At 43.8% G+C, this 19,103-nt stretch overlaps 1 protein-coding gene across 2 annotated transcripts in view; it reads right to left on the reverse strand.

Annotated features, from left to right (window-relative positions):
• The window catches only part of NAB2 (NGFI-A binding protein 2), a 26,337-nt gene extending 8,630 nt beyond the window's left edge, over positions 1-17,707 (reverse strand). Inside the window, exons 1-3 of one of the 2 annotated variants that reach the window (XM_087925464.1) lie at positions 17,660-17,707; positions 4,139-4,904; positions 2,366-2,499 (exon numbers count right to left, since the gene is read on the reverse strand). In XM_087925464.1, the coding sequence (XP_087781590.1) occupies positions 2,366-2,499; positions 4,139-4,894 (890 nt within the window). In that variant the 5' untranslated portion in view covers positions 4,895-4,904; positions 17,660-17,707. Of the gene's footprint in view, positions 1-2,365; positions 2,500-4,138; positions 4,905-8,203; positions 9,017-17,659 lie in introns of those variants that run through there. The other variant, XM_026713698.2, reaches the window with a different exon arrangement.
• Positions 17,708-19,103: the final 1,396 nt, after the last annotated feature.

Here is a 19,103-nt window from a genome sequence, read left to right on the forward strand (position 1 = left end):
TGTGCTGGGAGTGGCATGCAGAGCCATCTGTCTGGGCACGCCAATCATTGTCTGTTGCTCTTAAGGATTCCGATGCGCACATGTGCACCGGCCAACTGGTCTTCGCTTGCGCATGCACGCCACACACCGGAAGACCAGCTTCCTGGCGCACACATGGGGAGCTGCTCTTCCAGTTTCCGGCACTCCCCCCACCTGCATGCGCTCCTGTTTTGCCACTCAGTGCTGAAAAGGTTCACCAACTCTGGTATAAAGCATTAATAACATCACAGAAGCTAACTATCTTTTGCTATGGTTATATTAAATACGGTTCGTTTACCAGCTGAAATTTAATCTTCCTCCAACACAGCTTTTTAAACAGACCATAATGAATCAATCTACAAATTAAGGGCTAAGTCTGTTGCACTAAGTTACATTTTTGTCTGTTTGATTAGGCCTCGCTGGATAGGTTCACTCATCATGCTTCACTTGTTGTGAATATACAAATTAATGTATATATAAAAAATACAGGTAGTTCTTGACCTACAACTGAGCACAACATGTCTGTGGCTACGCAAGACAGTTGTTAAGTGAATTTAACCCTATTTTACAACCTTTCTTGCAAAGGTTGTTACTTGAACCACTGTAGTTGTTAAGTTAGTAACATGATTGTTAAGTGAATCTGGCTTCCCCATTGACTTTGCTTGTCAGAAGGTTGCAAAAGGGACTCACATGTCCCCAGGATATACTTCAACCTTCATAAACATGAGTCAGTTGTCAAGCATCGGAATTTTGATCATGTGACCATGGGGATGCTGCAATGCTCGTAAGTGTGCAAAACAGTTATAAGTCACTTTTTCAGTGCTGTTGTAAATTCGGTCACTAAATGTCCTATTGTAAGTCGAGGGCTACCTATTAATCAGACCACTTTATTCTGATGGGTAAAATAGGCCCTTATTTTAAACATAAGAAACTATGGCCTCATATGATGAGAATGTGTTTTAGTTAATCTTCGGCTCAGGTTCTCCATCTGTCCTAACATTCACATTTATGAGAAAATCTAATCTTTCTCTGCAGAAATAACTGCAATGTCACATGGTTGCTCAACTCAGGATACTGAGATATATTCCAAGCACGGTACTCAAAATGGTATCCAAGTGCAATTTTAAATGAATGAATGAAGGCAAATAGAAGTGTCCCAGGATAATGTTGCAAGATCCAATCTGGGTCAATCCCTGGGAAAGTGGCCAAAAGCTCAGAAGAGTAAACATCTGGTCCTGGTGTTGACCGACCTAGATTGGATCTTACAATTTTGCATCCTGATTTGATAAGCGATCAGTGGGCACAAATCCTAGTTCTTAATTTTCAGGTTTAAAAGGGAAAGTAATTAGTTCAAAAGTCAAAGCAGAAACTTTTTAATTTACTTTTTAAAACGTCAGAATAAAAAGGAATTACAGGAATTATATAATGGAATTATAAACATGTAAAAATTCTAGGCTCCAAATTTCAGCTTTAATGGGACACAGTGGTTTCAAAACTGAAAACAGAATTTTTTGAGCTTTTTGAAACACACAAAAAGTTGGGGATGAAAACATGAAAAGTCAAGGTTCATGCAGGATTATTCCTATACCATTTGATTATGATTTTTTTCCCCTTTTTTGTTAAACCAATTTGAAAGGCAAAGAAATAGCAAATTAGAAATACAAGTATTGTTTTTCTGGATGTTTGAGATACTCTTGGGATAATTACCTGTATTCATTAGCATTAGAGGGCAGATAATTAACACAGATGGATAAATCTTATTTTAGCTCCAGCTTAGCAAAGATCACTTTGTACCAATATTCAGCATACTTCACATCTAGCACTTTTTTTGACAGCACGCTCAATAATATAGGAATCAAGGTCAGATGGAATACATGCAAAATTATTTTTTTAATCTGCCTGTTTTGGGGGGACATTTCAAAAGGTATTTCCAACCTTTTGAAGAAATTGGGTTTCTTCAAGTAACCCGAAAGGGTCACCCCCCAAAGGTGCTTTTTCAAGAAGCAACTGGGCTTTCTAGTTTTTCTTTGAAGACGTTTTGCTTCTCATCCAAGAAGCTTCTTCAGCTCTTGATGAAACATGTCTTCAAGAAGCGAAACGACTTCAAAGAAAAACCAGGCAGTCCCGTCACCTCTTGAAAAAGCACTTCTGGGACAACCCTGACCTGGATGACTGAGAATCTCCATAGACTGAAAGGAATAGTTAATGAAGATATGACTAGAAGCAACAGCAATTTATTTTGCCCACTGAGAACCTTCCCAACAGGTTTACAATAATCATTCAAGAGATTACAGCCCAGTTCAAGAACCTCCCATTGCTAACAAAACCACCAAGATCTGACTCTTACCTAGAACCTTTCAGTGAAGATAGATAGCTGCTCTCCCGAGCCACCTGACGTGACAGTGAGAACAATTCTACACGACGCAACAGCAGTGAATTGTCTCGCAGACAGAACTGAGCTGCAGCCTCATTAATTGTGAGCTGGGAGAGAAGAGTGAACAGAATTGATTCTCTGAGGAAGCATAGGACCTCCAAGAATATTAGGCATAAAGCATTTAAAGCTCTGATTCTCTAAGTTTCTGAAAGCATGGACCAGTGAATAAACTAGTTTCATTTGAGAATCACCATCCTCTTTATTTTTAAACCTGTTTTAAAATGAAATGTGTATCAAAATGTAATTCAAAATTATATATTTGCTACTGCTTGGATTATTTTATGTTGCCCATTTCTTAACACAAACTAGTCAACAATGTTCTCCAATAGAAATCTTTGAGTACGAAGAGAAAAGGGATGAATAGGTCACCATCTCATTTTTAGTTATCAATCATATTTTCTATTACTTTAATGACACCACATATTATCTTCTACATTTAGTTCATCACCATGTATTTGCAATATTAATGTTAATCATAACTTTTAGTAATTCTTTGTACCTTTTAGTCGCATGAGCATTTATAGTTGTATACTATTTTTTAGTATACAACTATAGACTGATTGCTGACTGCTGTCACAGGAAGAACAATAATCCCCTAGTTTTAAACATTATTTATGCTGATCTTGGAGTAAAAAATTACATATTTGCTTTTTCTGCTTGGGTTGTCTGTTTGAGGCGACAGCTCCAGTCATTACATTGCATGTGGATTCACAGTCAGTAACTGCATTTGAGGTATGTTCATTATTAGCATTTTCTTGAAGTTGGTATTTATATTCTTACATGTATCATCATTTACAGACTACACAAATAACTTTTCAACTAAAGATCCATTTTCATGTAACAGCTAAGTGGCGCAGAAGCCAGAGAAGCAAGCCTGGCCAGCGAACATGAGAAGGTGATTCTCCACAGACCCTTGATGGTTTGTAGAGAACAATTGGAGAATGATGGATATTATTACCAGGAGAGAGAATTAGCAGGAGAGAGGAGAGGAAAGAGAGAGGAGGGGAGAGAGAGGGAAGGAGGGGGCAGGAGAGGAAGGGGAGGCATTCTGATCTGGGATAAGGCATTTTGGGATCCACCAAAATGAACTCTTAAGTTAATCAGTGGATATTCCTGTTAGTGAATAAAAGACCTGAGGGCTCATCCTCTGTTAGTTTCTAAGGCCCCACTCCTTGGTTCTTCATCCAAAACTCTTGAGATTGGTAGTCCCACAACTGTGAAACTCTTTTTCCATAGAAACTTTTAGGTTAATTCTGTATTATTAAAAAACAAAATTACTACCTTCACTGTATAGGCTAACATAGAGGATTACACTAGTAAAGCTGCCTTTGAGTTAAGCTCAGTTCTCAGGGATTACTTCAACATATTCATACAGTTTTTTTCATGTCATCTGGGAATGAGTTGTTTTCATTCAATATTTTTTGAAACTTTTTAAATCTGGCCAATTCCCCCCCATATCCTGAGGTCCTACATCCAAGTAGTAAAACAGGCCTGCCCTTGCTTAGCTTCCCTTTCCAGATGAAGTCAGCCAGATGCTGCCCCCTGCTGATAGTGTATAGTTTTTTTTTTATTATTTCAGTAGTATTAATATTAGACATTCTTTAGTCTGCTAAACCTACTGAATACTTTAAGTAAATGACATTCCTGAGTTCTGCTTGACCAGTGGTACCTTCCCTCATGGCTCACCTCATGAAGGGTGAGCTGTTTGCCCTCGCATCGCCGATTTTCACCCCGCCCATAGATGGCACTGTGACGCCGGATCTCTTCTTCCTTCCGAGGGTCCCCGTTGTCCAACTGGAAGATATGCCCCACTGTTTTGGCCAACTTCTTATTCAGCTTCAGGAGAGTCTTCAATTCTACATCTCCGCTGCGCGGACAGGTGCGCAACAGACGATCCACCCCCTCGGACACTGCATGGGCCAGCTCTGGATCGAGATGTTCAGTGGATGACGGGGGCTCGCTGGGTGAGGTTACTCCTCCTTCTTCTTCAGACTCAGGGTTCCCCCACTGCATGGCTGGCAAGGGGGACAGCTTCTCTTGTGGCTCGGAGGGGCTTTTGGAAGGCGAAGTGGCACTGGTTTTGCCAGGGATCTCTACTGGACTGGTGTGTCCATTCGTGAGTGACTTGTGGCCTCCGGACTCAGAGATCTTGAAGAGTGGTATGCTGTTTACAGGTATGCAGGGCACCGGCTGGTTGAAGAGACCAGGATTGGTTGCCCATTCCCGCAGAGCCTTCTGGAGGCGCCGGACATGGAGTGGCTTGGTCGCCATGCCAACCAGAGCCATGATCTCCAGGAATTCTTCCTCACCAGCTTCACACAGTTGCTGTACATCATCACCGCCCTGCTGAATGAAGGTTTCATAGTAGGAGAGGAGGTTGGCTCTCTGGAGGACGCGGTAGAGCTGAAGTTCGCCCAGAGTGCGGGGCAGCAACAACGCCATTGCCAATTGCCTGCAGGGATGACAGAGTGAGACCATGAAGGCCGAAGTACAGGTAATCCTCAATTTACAACCATTTTTTTAGTTATGTTCAAAATTACACCATCACTGATGATCAGTTTTCACACTTACGACCTTTGATGGTCACGTGATCAAAATGTGGACACATAGCAACTGGCATGTATTTATCACAGTTGTACTGTTCCGGGGTCATGTGATCACCATTTGTAACCTATCCCTGCCAGCTTCCAACAAACAAAGTCAATGGGGGAAGCCAGATTTGCTTAACGACCGCATGATTCGCTTAACAACTGAGGCAAAAAAAGTTCATAAAATGGAGCAAAACTCATTAAACAACTGCCGTGCTTAGCCACAGAAATTTGGGGTTCAATTGTGGTCATGCATTGAGAACTACCTATAGTTGCCAGAATGGAAGGAGGGCAGAGCTGCTCTTTAATCTCCATAGCCAGGCAGGAGAAGAAAGAAGACACCATAGAAAATACTTGGCATTTCCTTTGGACTAAGTTTGCAAGTTTAAATTAGGATGAGCTATCGGCGTCACAAATTAAGGGGCTTTCCCCCCTTGCTTATTGACCCTGTGCCCCCATTCACACAGAAACAATGGCTTGGTGATATAAGCAGATAATTTACACTGGAATTTTCCTGCCATTTCTTTGGATGAACAGACCAAAATTTGGCTGAAAGGATCTGATCCAGCCCAAGAGTCTTCTAAGGCTCTACAATTAGCAGGGGAAGCTTTCTACAAGGCCTCTTAAGTGTATTGTTGTAGCTCATATAGTCCCTGCTCTGTTATCTCTACATCACTGCCATATTCCTGAGGCAAACAAGCCCTCGGCCTTTTTCTTCTTCTCTCCTTCATGCTGATAACACTATCCTCCCTTGGCTTTCTTGGAATAAAATCCCACTGTGCTCAATGGGGCGCATTTCTTATTAAGCGTATTTTCAGACTGCTGCTAAAAACTTCAATTACTCTTTAAGATCCTGCTTTCTTCCTTGCTTTTTTTTTTTAACCTATGGGAGAATTTGATCTTGCACTAGAATTCACTAGGGACGCACATTCTGCATCAATCCCACACTGCAACCCCAAGCTCTAATACATTAATCTTGCCATCAAAAGAAAGCTCTTGTATGCCGTTTCAGTTTTTTACCTCTGCACTGTGAGGGTTTTTCTTTATTACAAATCTTCAAGTACAGTAAACTACCCTGACTTACAATTACAGCACCCCATGCATAGAAGTCTTTGTACTACCAACCAACCTTCTGTCCTTTAGCACACAGGCGTGCACACACAAAACCTAGATTTTCTTCACAAACCAGAAACACTCTGCACACACCACTTGCTGGGCCTCGTAACCAACATGCACACACATATCAGACTCCTCCAAACGCCCACTGCTTGTTCCTTCTTTATCCACCCTTGTGCAGGCTCTGTCATTTATTACAAGACCATTAAAATAGTGAAGCAATAGGCTGGGGTGGAGTTGGCACTCCATGGATACCAACAGAGCTGCCATTATTTTCTCTTCTTGGAAGAGGCTGAAGATAAACAGCGGGTGAGGAAATTTTGAGAATACAAGTGGGAGATATGTGGGTGTGGAAGGGAGGGGGGGCTAATGGGAGAATGCAGCTGTAATGTGGGGAAAGCCTTGAGAAACTGGGCAAAGGGATGCTGCCAAGGGAACGGTCAGATAAGAGATAGCATGGCCCTCAGCTGGACAGTGGGCAGGGCAAGAGGCTCAGAAGGGACCCTCCCTAGTTTCTCCGGCTGTAAAGGAGATGGGGAGAGAATTGTATTTTCAGACCTGCAAGATTCTGTCAATAATAACAAAGTCAAATTAACTCATCTGGTCATGATTCTTAACTGGTTCACTTGGGGAGGCCAACAGCAACAGATGGTTGTTGGCAGATACTCTCCAGATCAAACTTCACCATCTTCCTTTAGTTCTTGCCAGCCTTCTCTGGTGATGCCAACAGGGTAGCTATTAAAAGTACAGGTACTCCTTGACTTACAACAGTTCATTTAGTGACCATTTAAAGTTACAACTGCACTGAAAAATGTGACTTACGACACGTTTTTCATTCTTAGGACTCCTGCAACATCCCCATGATGACATGATCAAAATTCAGATGCTTGGCAACTGGTTCATATTTATGACAGTGGCAGTGTCCTGGGGGGTCATGTGATCCCTTTTGCGACCTTCTGACAAGCCAAGTCAATGGGGAAGCCACTTTAACGACCATGCTATTAATTTAACAAATGCAAGGATTCCCTGTGGCAACAATTGTGGCAAAAATAGTTGTTAGAATGGGGCAAAACTCACTTAACAAATGTTTCACTTAGCAATGTAATTTTTGGATTCAATTAGGGTTGTAACTCAAGGACTACCTGTGATTAGCCAAGTTCCTTAAACACAATACTGACTGACTTATCATCTTTTGGAGTTACTTATATTATTATTTAAAGCACCAGAGAGCAATTATAGAGTTATAATTCTAAGTTTACTACCTGGAATATAGTTTTTCTTAATCCCAATACCTTATATTTCTGGATAAAGTATGAAAGATTAGGTGTTTTATGAGGATCTACATAATCTTAACATCCTTCCATTTTAACATCAGTATTTCAATCCTAGGTTGAAAGCTCAGAGATGAAGTTGTTTTTATCCTGGCTCTTTCCCTCCCACCCCCATGTTAATTTAGTTTAAGATATTAAACTCTTCCCTGCACCCTAGTCTTTCTCAGATATCAATGCAGGTGTGATTTTTCCGGGTGCACCATGGTAACCCTCCAAATCCTCTCTCATTTCGTTTCAGGTTTCATTTAACAAGGTAGTTTGGTGCTGACAACCACAGATTCTGACTACATACCCAATGAGGAGTTCAACTCTTTGGAATACAGGCTGAAGTATATACTGAGAGAGATGGGTTGGGTGTCTGAGCTTGTGCAGAATCCAATAAGGTTGCCAAGTGGGGGGCGTGGCTTCCCCACCCACCCCCAATCCCAAAAAGCAAGCTCGACCCCCCGAAATCTTTCTGAATATCCTGGCATTTTCACCATTTTGCATCCGGAGCAGCTTCTTAGGAGAAGCGTTTCGTTGAAGAGCTGCGAGGTTTGGCAGCCGATTCCATCTTGGCAGTTCTTGACTGACCCCCCACCCTCCCCATAACTTGCTTCCAGTCGCTCCCCTCCTCATCTCATCTCTCCTGTTCGTCCGCGGCGCCTCCTCCAAGCCCCGCACCCCACCCCACCTCCCTCTCCTCGCCCTCCACCCCACCCCCGGGGCAATCTTACCGCGCCAGTGGATTTCTTCGCAGGCCGACTGGTGCGCCCGTCAAGCATGGACCCGAGGCCTCGGGAGCCTCACCGGCGGCCGCACCTTCTTCTTCTGGCTCTCCGCGGAAAGGCAGACCCAGAAGGCGCAGAGCTCCCAACGCGGCACCCCTGCCCGGCTTCGATGGTCTTTCTGCGTCCCTCCGTCGGAGCTCCCCCGTTCGCCTCCCCACTCCCTCCTCTTCCTCTGCCTCCTCCTCCTCCTCCTCCCTCTCTGCGCGCCTCGGCGCTGAGCCTTTGGCACGGAATTGCCTCCCACGCTGCCGGATTTACAATGGAACGGCGGCGGCAGCGGCTCGGAGCTGCTGCCGCGCGTGGGAGGTTTCGGGGGCGGCAGGCAGCTTCTGCCTCGGACCAGAAAAACTGCAACAGCAGCAACATCAAACAGCCTTCGCCACCGCAAGCGCCGGGGGAGGGGGAGGGACGGCATTTACCGCCCACCTTCCCTCCTCGCGGCTTCTTCCAAGACGCGAAGGCAGGAAAGGGCGTATAGGATTCCTACCGCCGCCCGCCCCCCGTCATCCCATCCCATCCCACCCCCGCTTTATCGGCCCAACTTCTCCCACTTGTCTTCGGCGCGGGCGTTTGCGCGCCTTGGAAAGAGGAGACGGCGTCGATCCGGGGACGGACATCATCGGCCTGCCGCTTTTTCTTTGCCACGTTTTGCAAGCCTGAGCTTTGGGTGATAACGCCCCGTCTCGGTGAAACGCGCACCGCTTTCGTGCACTTAAAATAAAGCGGGTTTCCTTCCCTGTCGTCGCTTTTCCCGCCTCTGGAGGCTCATCGGGGGCGCGCGATGATCCTTTCCTGAGCGCGCTTGCAAGTGCGTCGTAAGCGACCTGTCGGTTCGCTCACTGGGACGCTTGGGTATAGACGGGGCGCGTGGGGGGGGGAGAGTTCAGGGCAGGGTTGCTGGATTTTATTTTATTGTATTGCTATGGGTGCTGTTTAACACTGTACGGAATAAAGTTCCGCGATCGGAGAGAGTTGCTGAGAAAAAGAATACATCCATTCATTGGAGACATATGAGGAGTTCCAAATATTATGAGGCCCAAACCAGGATACAGGATTTGATTCGGCATTTTCCAACCCAAGGCAACTTACCGACTTCAACTCCCAGAATTCTCAGCAATGACCAAATATGGCTGAGAAATTCTGGGCGTTCAAGTGTACCTATCTGAAAGTTAGTCAGGGATCAATCTACCTTACTTTTACCTGTTTTTTTTAATAATAAAGTACTGTAATCGCTTCCCAGTCCCTGTTTTACGTTGAATTCCGCGTCCATTTTACTGAAACATGCTAGGAGACCTGCTGCTTTGTTTTTGAAAAGCAAAAAGCAGTACTTTATAAATCCATTATTTGTTGAGCTGAATGTATGGGGGATGGTGAGAACACGTTTGTATTTTCCCTCTTCTGCCAAACGGTGCAGAGGTAGTGTCTGGATACAAGAACAAGGTTCCTTTAACAGAAGAAGCCACGTATTGTATGTATGTAAATTCTGGTCTGTTTCATTAACAGTGCACAGTAACTGGTGGAGAAAGACTGCCTGTAATTTTTAAATACCAGAAAAGGTATTTCTTGATCCTGACCTAGAGAATTATGTCTATGATTACTGGTTATTGTAACTGCCATAATGGAAACAATAAAAGCTACTTTATACTAGCTTGTGCCAATTGGATTTTCTTCAGGTCAGTGCTAAGTCCTGAAGATTGCCTGGACAAGTCCCTGCAGTTTTCTTGGAAGTACTTTTCCACTGTCTGCTTAAGAGCTGAGAGCAACTGACCAAGGTCCCCAACTGGCATCCTGCACCATCTCGTTTCTACCTGGGTGCCTTAACCACTACACCAAATTTAGCCATCTAATTCTCCTGGGCTGGCAGCTGTTCAAGGTCTCAGGGCAGATGGATCTTCCCTATCATCTATTTCATTGTTTTAACTTTAAATGGCAACACTGACATATGATTGGAATTTGATGAAGTAGGGACTAGCTTTTAGAGAGAATCATTTTCTCTGATAGCGCATAATTCCAAATTGTCATTTGATATTACCACATTGCTATAGACAAGGAGTGGAATGGTACTTGTGGGATTTTATACATCATTTTCCAGAACTATTCAAGTGTTTGGGGGTACTGTGAACTGTGACTTTGGATGAAAGTTGGAATGGAAGTGTCCTTCGTTATCTTAAGCAGATGGTTTGAGCAAGTTGCTCTTCTTGTTACTTCATTTTCTGGTTGTGCAGTTCCAGTTTCAGAGTTTCCCAACTTCAATACCAAAAATGCCAAATTTCTTTACCTATTAAAACTTTTTGGGACACTCTGGCTTGCTACCTGTCCAACTGGATGTTTTTGGTTTTTTTAATCTGAATCATTTTAGAGCTTGTCAGTTGTCTGAAACAGCATATACACTGCTCAAAAAAATAAAGGGAACACAAAAATAAGACATCCTAGATCTGAATGAATGGAATATTCTTATTAAATACTTCGTTCATTACAACTTTGTTCATTAGTTGAATGTGCTGACAACAAAATCACACAAAAATTATCAATGGAAATCAAATTTAGCAACCCATAGAGGTCTGGATTTGGAGTTACACTCAAAATGAAAGTGGAAAAAAACACTACAGGCTGATCCAACTTTGATGTAATGTCCTTAAAACAAGTCAAAATGAGGCTCAGTAGTGTGTGTGGCCTCCACATGCCTGTATGACCTCCCTACAATGCCTGGGCATCCTCCTGATGAGGTGGCGGATGGTCTCCTGAGGGATCTCCTCCCACACCTGGACTAAAGCATCCCCCAACTCCTGGACAGTCTGGTGCAACGTGGCATTGGTGGATGGAGCGAGACATGATGTCCCAGATGTGCTCAATTGGATTCAGACCTGGGGAATGGGCAGGCCAGTCCATAGCATCAATGCCTTTGTCTTGCAGGAACTGCTAACACACTCCAGCCACATGAGGTCTAGCATTGTCTTGCATCAGGAGGAACCCAGGGCCAACCGTACCAGCATATGGTCTCACAAGGGGTCTGAGGATCTCATCTCGGTACCTAATGGCAGTCAGGCTACCTCTGGCGAGCACATGGAGGGCTGTGTGCCCCCCTAAAGAAATGTCACCCCACACCATTACTGACCCACTGCCAAATCGGTCATGCTGGAGGATGTTGCAGGCAGCAGAACATTCTCCACAGCGTCTCCAGACCTTGTCATGCCTGTCACATGTGCTCAGTGTGAACCTGCTTTCAACTGTGAAGAGCACAGGGAACCAGTGGCGAATTTGCCAGTCTTGGTGTTCTCTGACAAATGCCAAACATCCTGCATGGTGTTGGGCTGTAAGCACAACCCCCACCTGTGGACTTTGGGCCCTCATACCACCCCCATGGAGTCTGTTTCTGACCATTTGAGCAGCCATATGCACATATGTGGCCAGCTGGAGGTCATTTTGCAGGCCTCTGGCAGTGCTTCTCCTGTTCCTCCTTGCACAAAGGTGGAGGTAGCAGTCCTGATGCTGGGTTGTTGCCCTCCTATGGCCTCCTCCACGTCTCCTGATGTACTGGCCTGTCTCCTGGTAGCGCCTCCATGCTCTGGACACTACGCTGACACACAGCAAACCTTGCCACAGCTCGCACTGATGTGCCATCCTGGATAAGCTGCACTACCTGAGCCATTTGTGTGGGTTGTAGACTCCGTCTCATGCTACCACTAGAGTGAAAGCCCCGCCAGCATTCAAAAGTGACCAAACCATCAGCCAGAAAGCATAGGAACAGAGAAGTGGTCTGTGGTCACCACCTGCAGAACCACTCTTTTATTGGGGATGTCTTGCTAACTGCCTCTGCTTTCCACCTGTTGTCTATTCCATTTGCACAACAGCATGTGAAATTGATTGTCAATCAGTGTTGCTACCTAAGTGGACAGTTTGATTTCACAGAAGTGTGATTGACTTGGAGTTACATTGTGTTGTTTAAGTATACCCTTCAATTTTTTTTGAGCAGTGTATATTGGTTCATCTCAGATATATCTTGAAAGCCAGTATAGAAATGCTTTTATAAATTTAACAAAAATTTGTACATCCCTTCTCACTCCATAGTCCGTACCCTCAAAAACCCAATCGTGGTTTTTCATTGCACATCCATCCAATGCTGAAGAAACCTCAGTTCCTTACAATCCTAAATTTCTACATTCCTTTGTAGCTGGGATTAGTTTATGACTTTATTTTTGGATCCTCTTTGTGATACAGGAAACATCGCTGTGGGGTTTGCAGTTACGGAAGTTCCATTCCTTTCTCTGCCACCCACACACTGTGCCTCCCCCCACCCACGCATACACACTAATGCTCCTTCTGATAGCAGTGTCCAATCTGTTGCAGTCTCTTGGCTCGTCAGCAACAGAGCCATTCTCTGCATGCAAAGGAAGATGTGGGCAGAGAGCTTGCTCTGCGGAGGTGGGGACCTCTGACCAACTTTAGCTGCCGAGAAAAGATTTCTATTCAGAGATGCCTGAGCACTAACATAGAATTCCACTAAGTGGTCTCTCACAGGGCTTGTGACTGCATTTTCTCAAAGGCGTGGGGAGGAAATACCAAGCCTTGAAGCCCTCCATGGCCAACCTCAGGCCCAGGCCTTTAGGTCTGGCGTCCCTTAAATTGTGCTTCAATCCCATCTTGTCTCTAAAACTCATCATGCAACAGGGACATGTTAGGAACCAGCTATAAAGAGAAAAGGTTGGTTATAGGGCGTAGATTTCAGCCCCTCCTTTACAGCCCTTTATGCTGGAATTAAAAATCTATATACTACTGAAATGTTTGTTTGTTTGTAACTTTCAATTGGGCAAAATGGTGCATCACAGGGCAACATTTTTTGAACCAATGTACTTCAAATGGGCTAATTTTCAAAATACATCCAAAATCTGAGATCTGTGACTCACACAGAACTGAAATTTGGCAATTCATGGCTTCATGCTTTGGTGCTGCTGCACTGCTTCAGTCATCTAGAATCACGTGATTGTTATTTCCAACACTCCCTGACAGCTTTCCACAAGTAGGTGGGAAAACCAACAGGAAGCATAAATTCAATACAGCTAGCCACTCATGCGCTCTTCCCAACCTGTGCTGTACCAAGCGCCCTTGCTGACTCCTGCAGCCTCTCATACACCCTTTCTGACTTTCAGCAAGCAATATGCACCTCCCTGACCCACATGGGATATATTGTTTTATGAAATCAGTGAGGAAGCCAGCATCAGGTCTATGCTTAATGTGACAGGGAGGAGGAGGGAGAAAACGAAGAAACTGGGAATGGGGGAAGGAACAGGAAGAAGAGGAGAGAAGAGAAAAAGCAGGGAGGTTAGGGGAAAGGAAGAAGAAAGTAAAGAGGAAGTGAAGGAAGAAAAAATTCCAATACCCCCTTGTCAACTTCTCACAAGGAAACTCAGTAGAGAAATTGACAGAAGTTGGAAGTTTCTCGCTCCCACTGATTTTTTGCCCACCCATAATCATTTTGTTTTTCTGTTTCAATAAGAAAATATCTCTAAAAAAATGACCCATTGGAACAGTTGTCTAATTTGATAAAAGTTGCACTGAAAGCCAAGAGTGAGTAAACATGCATAAGATTGGAGTGAATGAATGTACGTCATACAAGCCAAGGTTTGTTTAATCATAGCTTATTAAGCCAATGGGTTTGTAAATATATGCTAAACCATCAATTGTGTTTTTAAACTATAAGAACTGGATTTCAGCCTAAATCAATAAAATTATATTACCATGTATCATACATATACAAGAGTTGATGCATACGTATACACTAGTGATTGGAGCATCAGAGATAACCCTGGGTTAAAACTCAGGTTGGCAGCCAGGTTACTTTCTTTACATTTTACTTTGTAACTGGACACACAACAAAGGCCCATTGGCAGTGGTGTAATCCCATTTTCAGCAGTGCTCTCTTCAAAAAACAAGCTGCGATGCTAGGAATGTTGGTAAGGGGAAGGCTTATACATCAGTTCATCTGAGATCCAATACGTTAGCACATCAAGCAAGTGAACTCTTATGGAATATACCTATTCTCCAAGATTAAATTACAACTACAGTACAGTATAATATATTTTCTCATCCAGCCGACCAGGCTCCTTCTTTCAGTTTTCTGAGACAAGATTTGAAAATAGAAAGGAGGTGCGTCAAAATCTCCTTTCGGAGAAGTGCCGGGGATGTGGCGGTGCTGCAGAAACACTGCGAAGATCATCATCTCGACTCCAGGAGGCAAGTTCCCTTCTTTTTAAAGGCGAGCAAGTCTAACCTTTCAAAGTAAATAAGTGAAATGAAATGAAACAAACCCCGTTTGTCAACCGACACCCCTCCCTCCCGATCCGCCACCCATTCTCTTGTGGTCCGTCTTGCCTCCACGTGTTGGCCTCCCCCGCGCGGGACTGACGCACATCCTGCCGCCCACGCGGCCAGTGGCGCGCGACGCACTCTGCTCGCGGGCCTTGCTTGGAAGGCGGGCGCGCCCACGCCCACGCCCGGCCCCTTGCTGTCCCTACAAGCGCTAATAAGGATGGGAGGAGGGGGAAGGGAGAGGAGCATAACAATTATCGGGCACAAAATAGAATGGATTCCCCCCCCACCTTCCTTCTTTCCGTCCCGGTCCGCCCTCGGGAAATAGCCCTTACTCCGGGAAGAATTGAAGCCCAGAAGCTGAAATGCGTTTAAAGATTAAGCTTGAGTAGGCTGGACTAGAAGACCTCCAAGGTTCTGTTCTGTTCTGTTCTACTCTACTCTACTCCACTCCACTCCATTCATTTGTTAATTCTATTCCTTTTCTTTATTATATTCCTTTTCTTATTCTATTCTATTCTATTCCACTCTACTCTACTCTATTCATTTTTTTATTCTATTCCTTTTCTTATTATATTCTATTCCTTTTCTTATTGTATTCTATTCTATTCCTTTTCTCTATTCTATTCCTTTTCTATTCTATTCTATTCTATTCTATTCTATTCCACTCTACTGTACTCTATTCATTTTTTAATTCTATTCCCTTTCTTACTCTATTCTATTCCTTTTCTTATTCTATTCCTATTCTATTCTATTCCACTCTACTCAACTCAACTCTACTCATTTTTATATTCTATTCCTTTTCTCTATTCTATTCTATTCTATTCTATTCTATTCTATTCTATTCTATTCTATTCTATTCTTTGTGCCCATGGGTGCCTGATGTGCTCTGCGCGCGTGTGTAAAAAATCTTAAGCTATGCTGCCCAGACACCTGAAAAGTGCTGTGTACGAGTAAGCAAGGTTTGAAAAGCCTCTATTTCCCTGCTTTTTCAGCCGCAGCTGTGCCACGCAAAGTAGCTGAGATTGAAAAAGCAGGAAATAAAGAACAGGTAAGAGCCCAGGCGGGCAGGTGGGCCAAACAGCAGCAAATACAGAACCCTTCGATGTCTGCTGCTCTTCAGAGCTGCCAGTTCTATTGAGCCAGGCAGAACCGGTAGCATCCCACCCCTGGTGATAGGGAATATGGAATATAGGTAATCCTCGACTTACAACAGTTGATTTAATGACTGTTCCAAGTTAACAAGGGCCTTGAAAAATGTGACATGGTCATTTTTCACAGTTACAACCATTGCAGCATCCTCATGAACATGTGATCAAAATTTAGATGCTTGACAAGGGGTTCATATTTATGATCATTGCTGTGTCCCAAGGTCACGTGATCAACTTTTGAGACCTTCTCACAAGCAATGTCAATGGGAAAGCTGGTTCATTTAACAACCGGGTTACTAACTTACCAATTGCAGTGATTCACTTAACAACTGTGGCAAGAAACGTTGTAAAATGGGGCAAAACCCACTTAACAAATCTTTCACTTAACAGAAATTTTTGGCTCCATTGTGGTTGTAAGTTGAGGACTGCCTGTATGCATTTCTGAGAATAGAATACCAAATGCTATAAAACATAATCCCCCATAATTAAGGCACTTAAGCTACAGTTTCATTCCTTCTCTGAAGTCCATTCATTCTGAAGTCCATTAAAATCTAGCGAAACAAATACAGACTGTTTAGCCTATTTTTAATACAGTCAATAATTGTTCTTGATGGATAAGGAGACAAATCAACCCAGAATTCTTAAATTTGAGATATAAATGACCAGGTTCAAATCAAACTTTACACAAAGACCTCCCTCTTAATGCTGGCAAAAGCGGAAGGAAAGAGAAGAGGACCATCAACAGTAAGGTGGATGGGCTGAGTAGTGAGCGCCCCTTTGAAAGACCTGCAATAACAGATTAGGGACAGATTGTCATAGAGAAATCTATGTGTAAGAGTCATCCACAACCACTTGGTGGCTCACATAATTTTTTAAAACAATGTTATCCCAGTTTCATTGACTTCCTGTTCAGGTAGTGCCCGAAGATGCTTAACAGTATTTGTTCTCTGTAGTAAAAACTGGCTAGCTTTTCAGCAGTTGTAATAGCTACCTGAAAATCCTATGAAAGCTACATTAGCTGTTGCTAGTTGCTCATCTAGAAGTTTTCTTTCATTATTTAGTGACCATATCCTTTGAAATGCAAATAGCTGGGTGGGAGAACAATTAGGACTTGGTGGGGAATTAACCCTTTACTCTCCTTTAGCAGGTGGGGAATTAACCCTTTACTCTCCTTTAGTGATATAAAAATGCTTGTAAAGTTTGAATTGGGAGGACAGGTTTTGCTTTTGCTAATCGTCTATCCATTCCTGGAAGACTTACTCTTTGCAAATTATCCAAGGGAGAATTGCATTATTTGAGGTAGGGAGGTTTATATATACTGTATATTTATGACTCTTTAATCCCTTTATTCATGGTGTAGTCAGGGCAACTGAATGGAGCTAAGCCGTTACCATCCAGAGGCCTTTCCTGACACCTATGCAGAGTTCACAGCAGATATTTTCTCTTTACACTGTGGAAAGGGAACTTCACGAAGACAGTAGTGTCACTCAAACAGGAAAAGCCAAAGGGGAATATCAGGCCAGCCATAAAACAAACTTACATAGGAAAAGGAATCAAATAAAAAATATTAAAGAATCCCTATAGATAAAAGGCTAAGTAATTAAGAAAACTAGACAAATAAGAAAAGGAAACCTTTAGGAACACAGGACACACCAAATAAGCAAAACAAACAAACAAAAGACACACACAAAAATATAAATTACAAAAGAGACAGACAGGAGATTGCCACCAGACAAATATGAAAATCCATTATAAAGCTAAAAGAGATTAGGGAAAACACCGGTAATACAATCTAACCACCCTGCGGAGTTTGCCTTCCGCACTCCACGGAGTTTGCCCTCCAGCAGGAATAAAGACAAAACCCAAACAGGATTTTACACATTAAGCACAAATACAAACATTCACACACAAAAGGAGAAAAGGGTATAAAAAACCAGGGACTTACCATATGAAGGTAGCTAGCTCAGGAACGCAGACTTCTTGCTGTCCCTCGCCTTCCTGAAAAATAAAAAGATCCAGCTTTCAAGCAGTTGTCTGTATCCTTGCGCCAGAGCTCTCCCAGTGGGGAAATCAAATCCTCAAAGGAAAGGCATTTTGACACCTTTCAACAATTGGCAACCATGAAGGTTTTCCAGCCAACCCTGCCACCGGACCGGGCCCGCAGATCCAAGCCCAGCCGGCATGGACCTTCTTTGTCCAGGGACAACATCCACGGACCCAGCCGAGAAGGTATAGGGTAGTAAAGGGCTTTTCTGCTCAACAGCTGCTTGAAAACAGGTGAGTACCGCTTCAAATTTATAACCTTACTAGGGAGGGGAGTGGAAGCATGAGTGTACCAGGTGTGTGATTGTGGGTTTTCTCTGCGAAAACAGCGGGACCTCACCTCCTCCGTGATTGCCAGCCGCACCCCAGTCAGCTGCTAGCTCAAACATGAGCCGTGACCGGCTGGATTTGGGAACGGAAGGGGTGATCACGGAGTGTGAGTCCTTCTGAAGGACGTAAGAAAAACCGAGCGGGCTGCAAAAGGAACTGGTGTTAGGAAATAAATAAAATGCAGGAAAAAATAGTCCCGGTGCATCCCGCAAGCAAAGCCCTGTGCATTTAGAAGGGGCCTGTACCAGCTGCTGACAAACAAAATTGGAAATAGTTTGTCTAAAAAGCAGAGTAGGTCCTTCCAGATCCCCGCCTTTAAGGGAGATCTGAAAACTGACGGCTGAGTGTAGGGAGGGGCCCATACCGGTGGTGCTAGGGGGCAGACGGTCCTCCGAGATCCCCATTTTTGGGAGGGGGTCTTAAAACTGACGGCTGAGTTTCCCTAAAAGAAAAGGGCCCGTACTCCATGTGTAGGGAAACTGGAGTCCTTTCCAGACCTTTTTTGTCTGAAAACTGACAGCTGTAGCCCGGCTAAACCAAAGTAATCCCCACATCAGGTAGGGAATATGGGAAGTTGTAGTTCGAGGGCAATGGAAGAGACCCCCTTGGATAAATTACTTGAGGCTTGGGATGAAAGGCAAGTGCCTGTCCTGACTGGAATGCATAAAAAAGAAGCAAAAAGAATTTGCAAAAAGTGGGCTTTATTGCGAGATGACACAGGTAGACAAATTTGGCCTGATAGCAGTACTTTAGATTATAAAACCCTGAAAGCACTTAGAACACGCATTAAACCCAGCCAAATACCCTATTGGTACTGCTCAGCTGAGATGGCTAGGACCAAAGACCTGACCGAGGGAAAAGATCAGGAAAAAACCTGAAACCCATTCCCTGGAAGAAAAGACTGAGGCATGGATTATGGCTCCCCTTTTAAGCAAACCAGTGCCAGGCAGAAATAGGGGACAATTAGAATACATTTTTACCCACACTCCCTTCTCTGCCTCTGACTTGGTCATATG

Source organism: Pseudonaja textilis, chromosome 2, assembly GCF_049901715.1.
Source record: "Pseudonaja textilis isolate UNSWEBS1 chromosome 2, rPseTex1.2, whole genome shotgun sequence".
Lineage (NCBI taxonomy): Eukaryota > Metazoa > Chordata > Lepidosauria > Squamata > Elapidae > Pseudonaja > Pseudonaja textilis.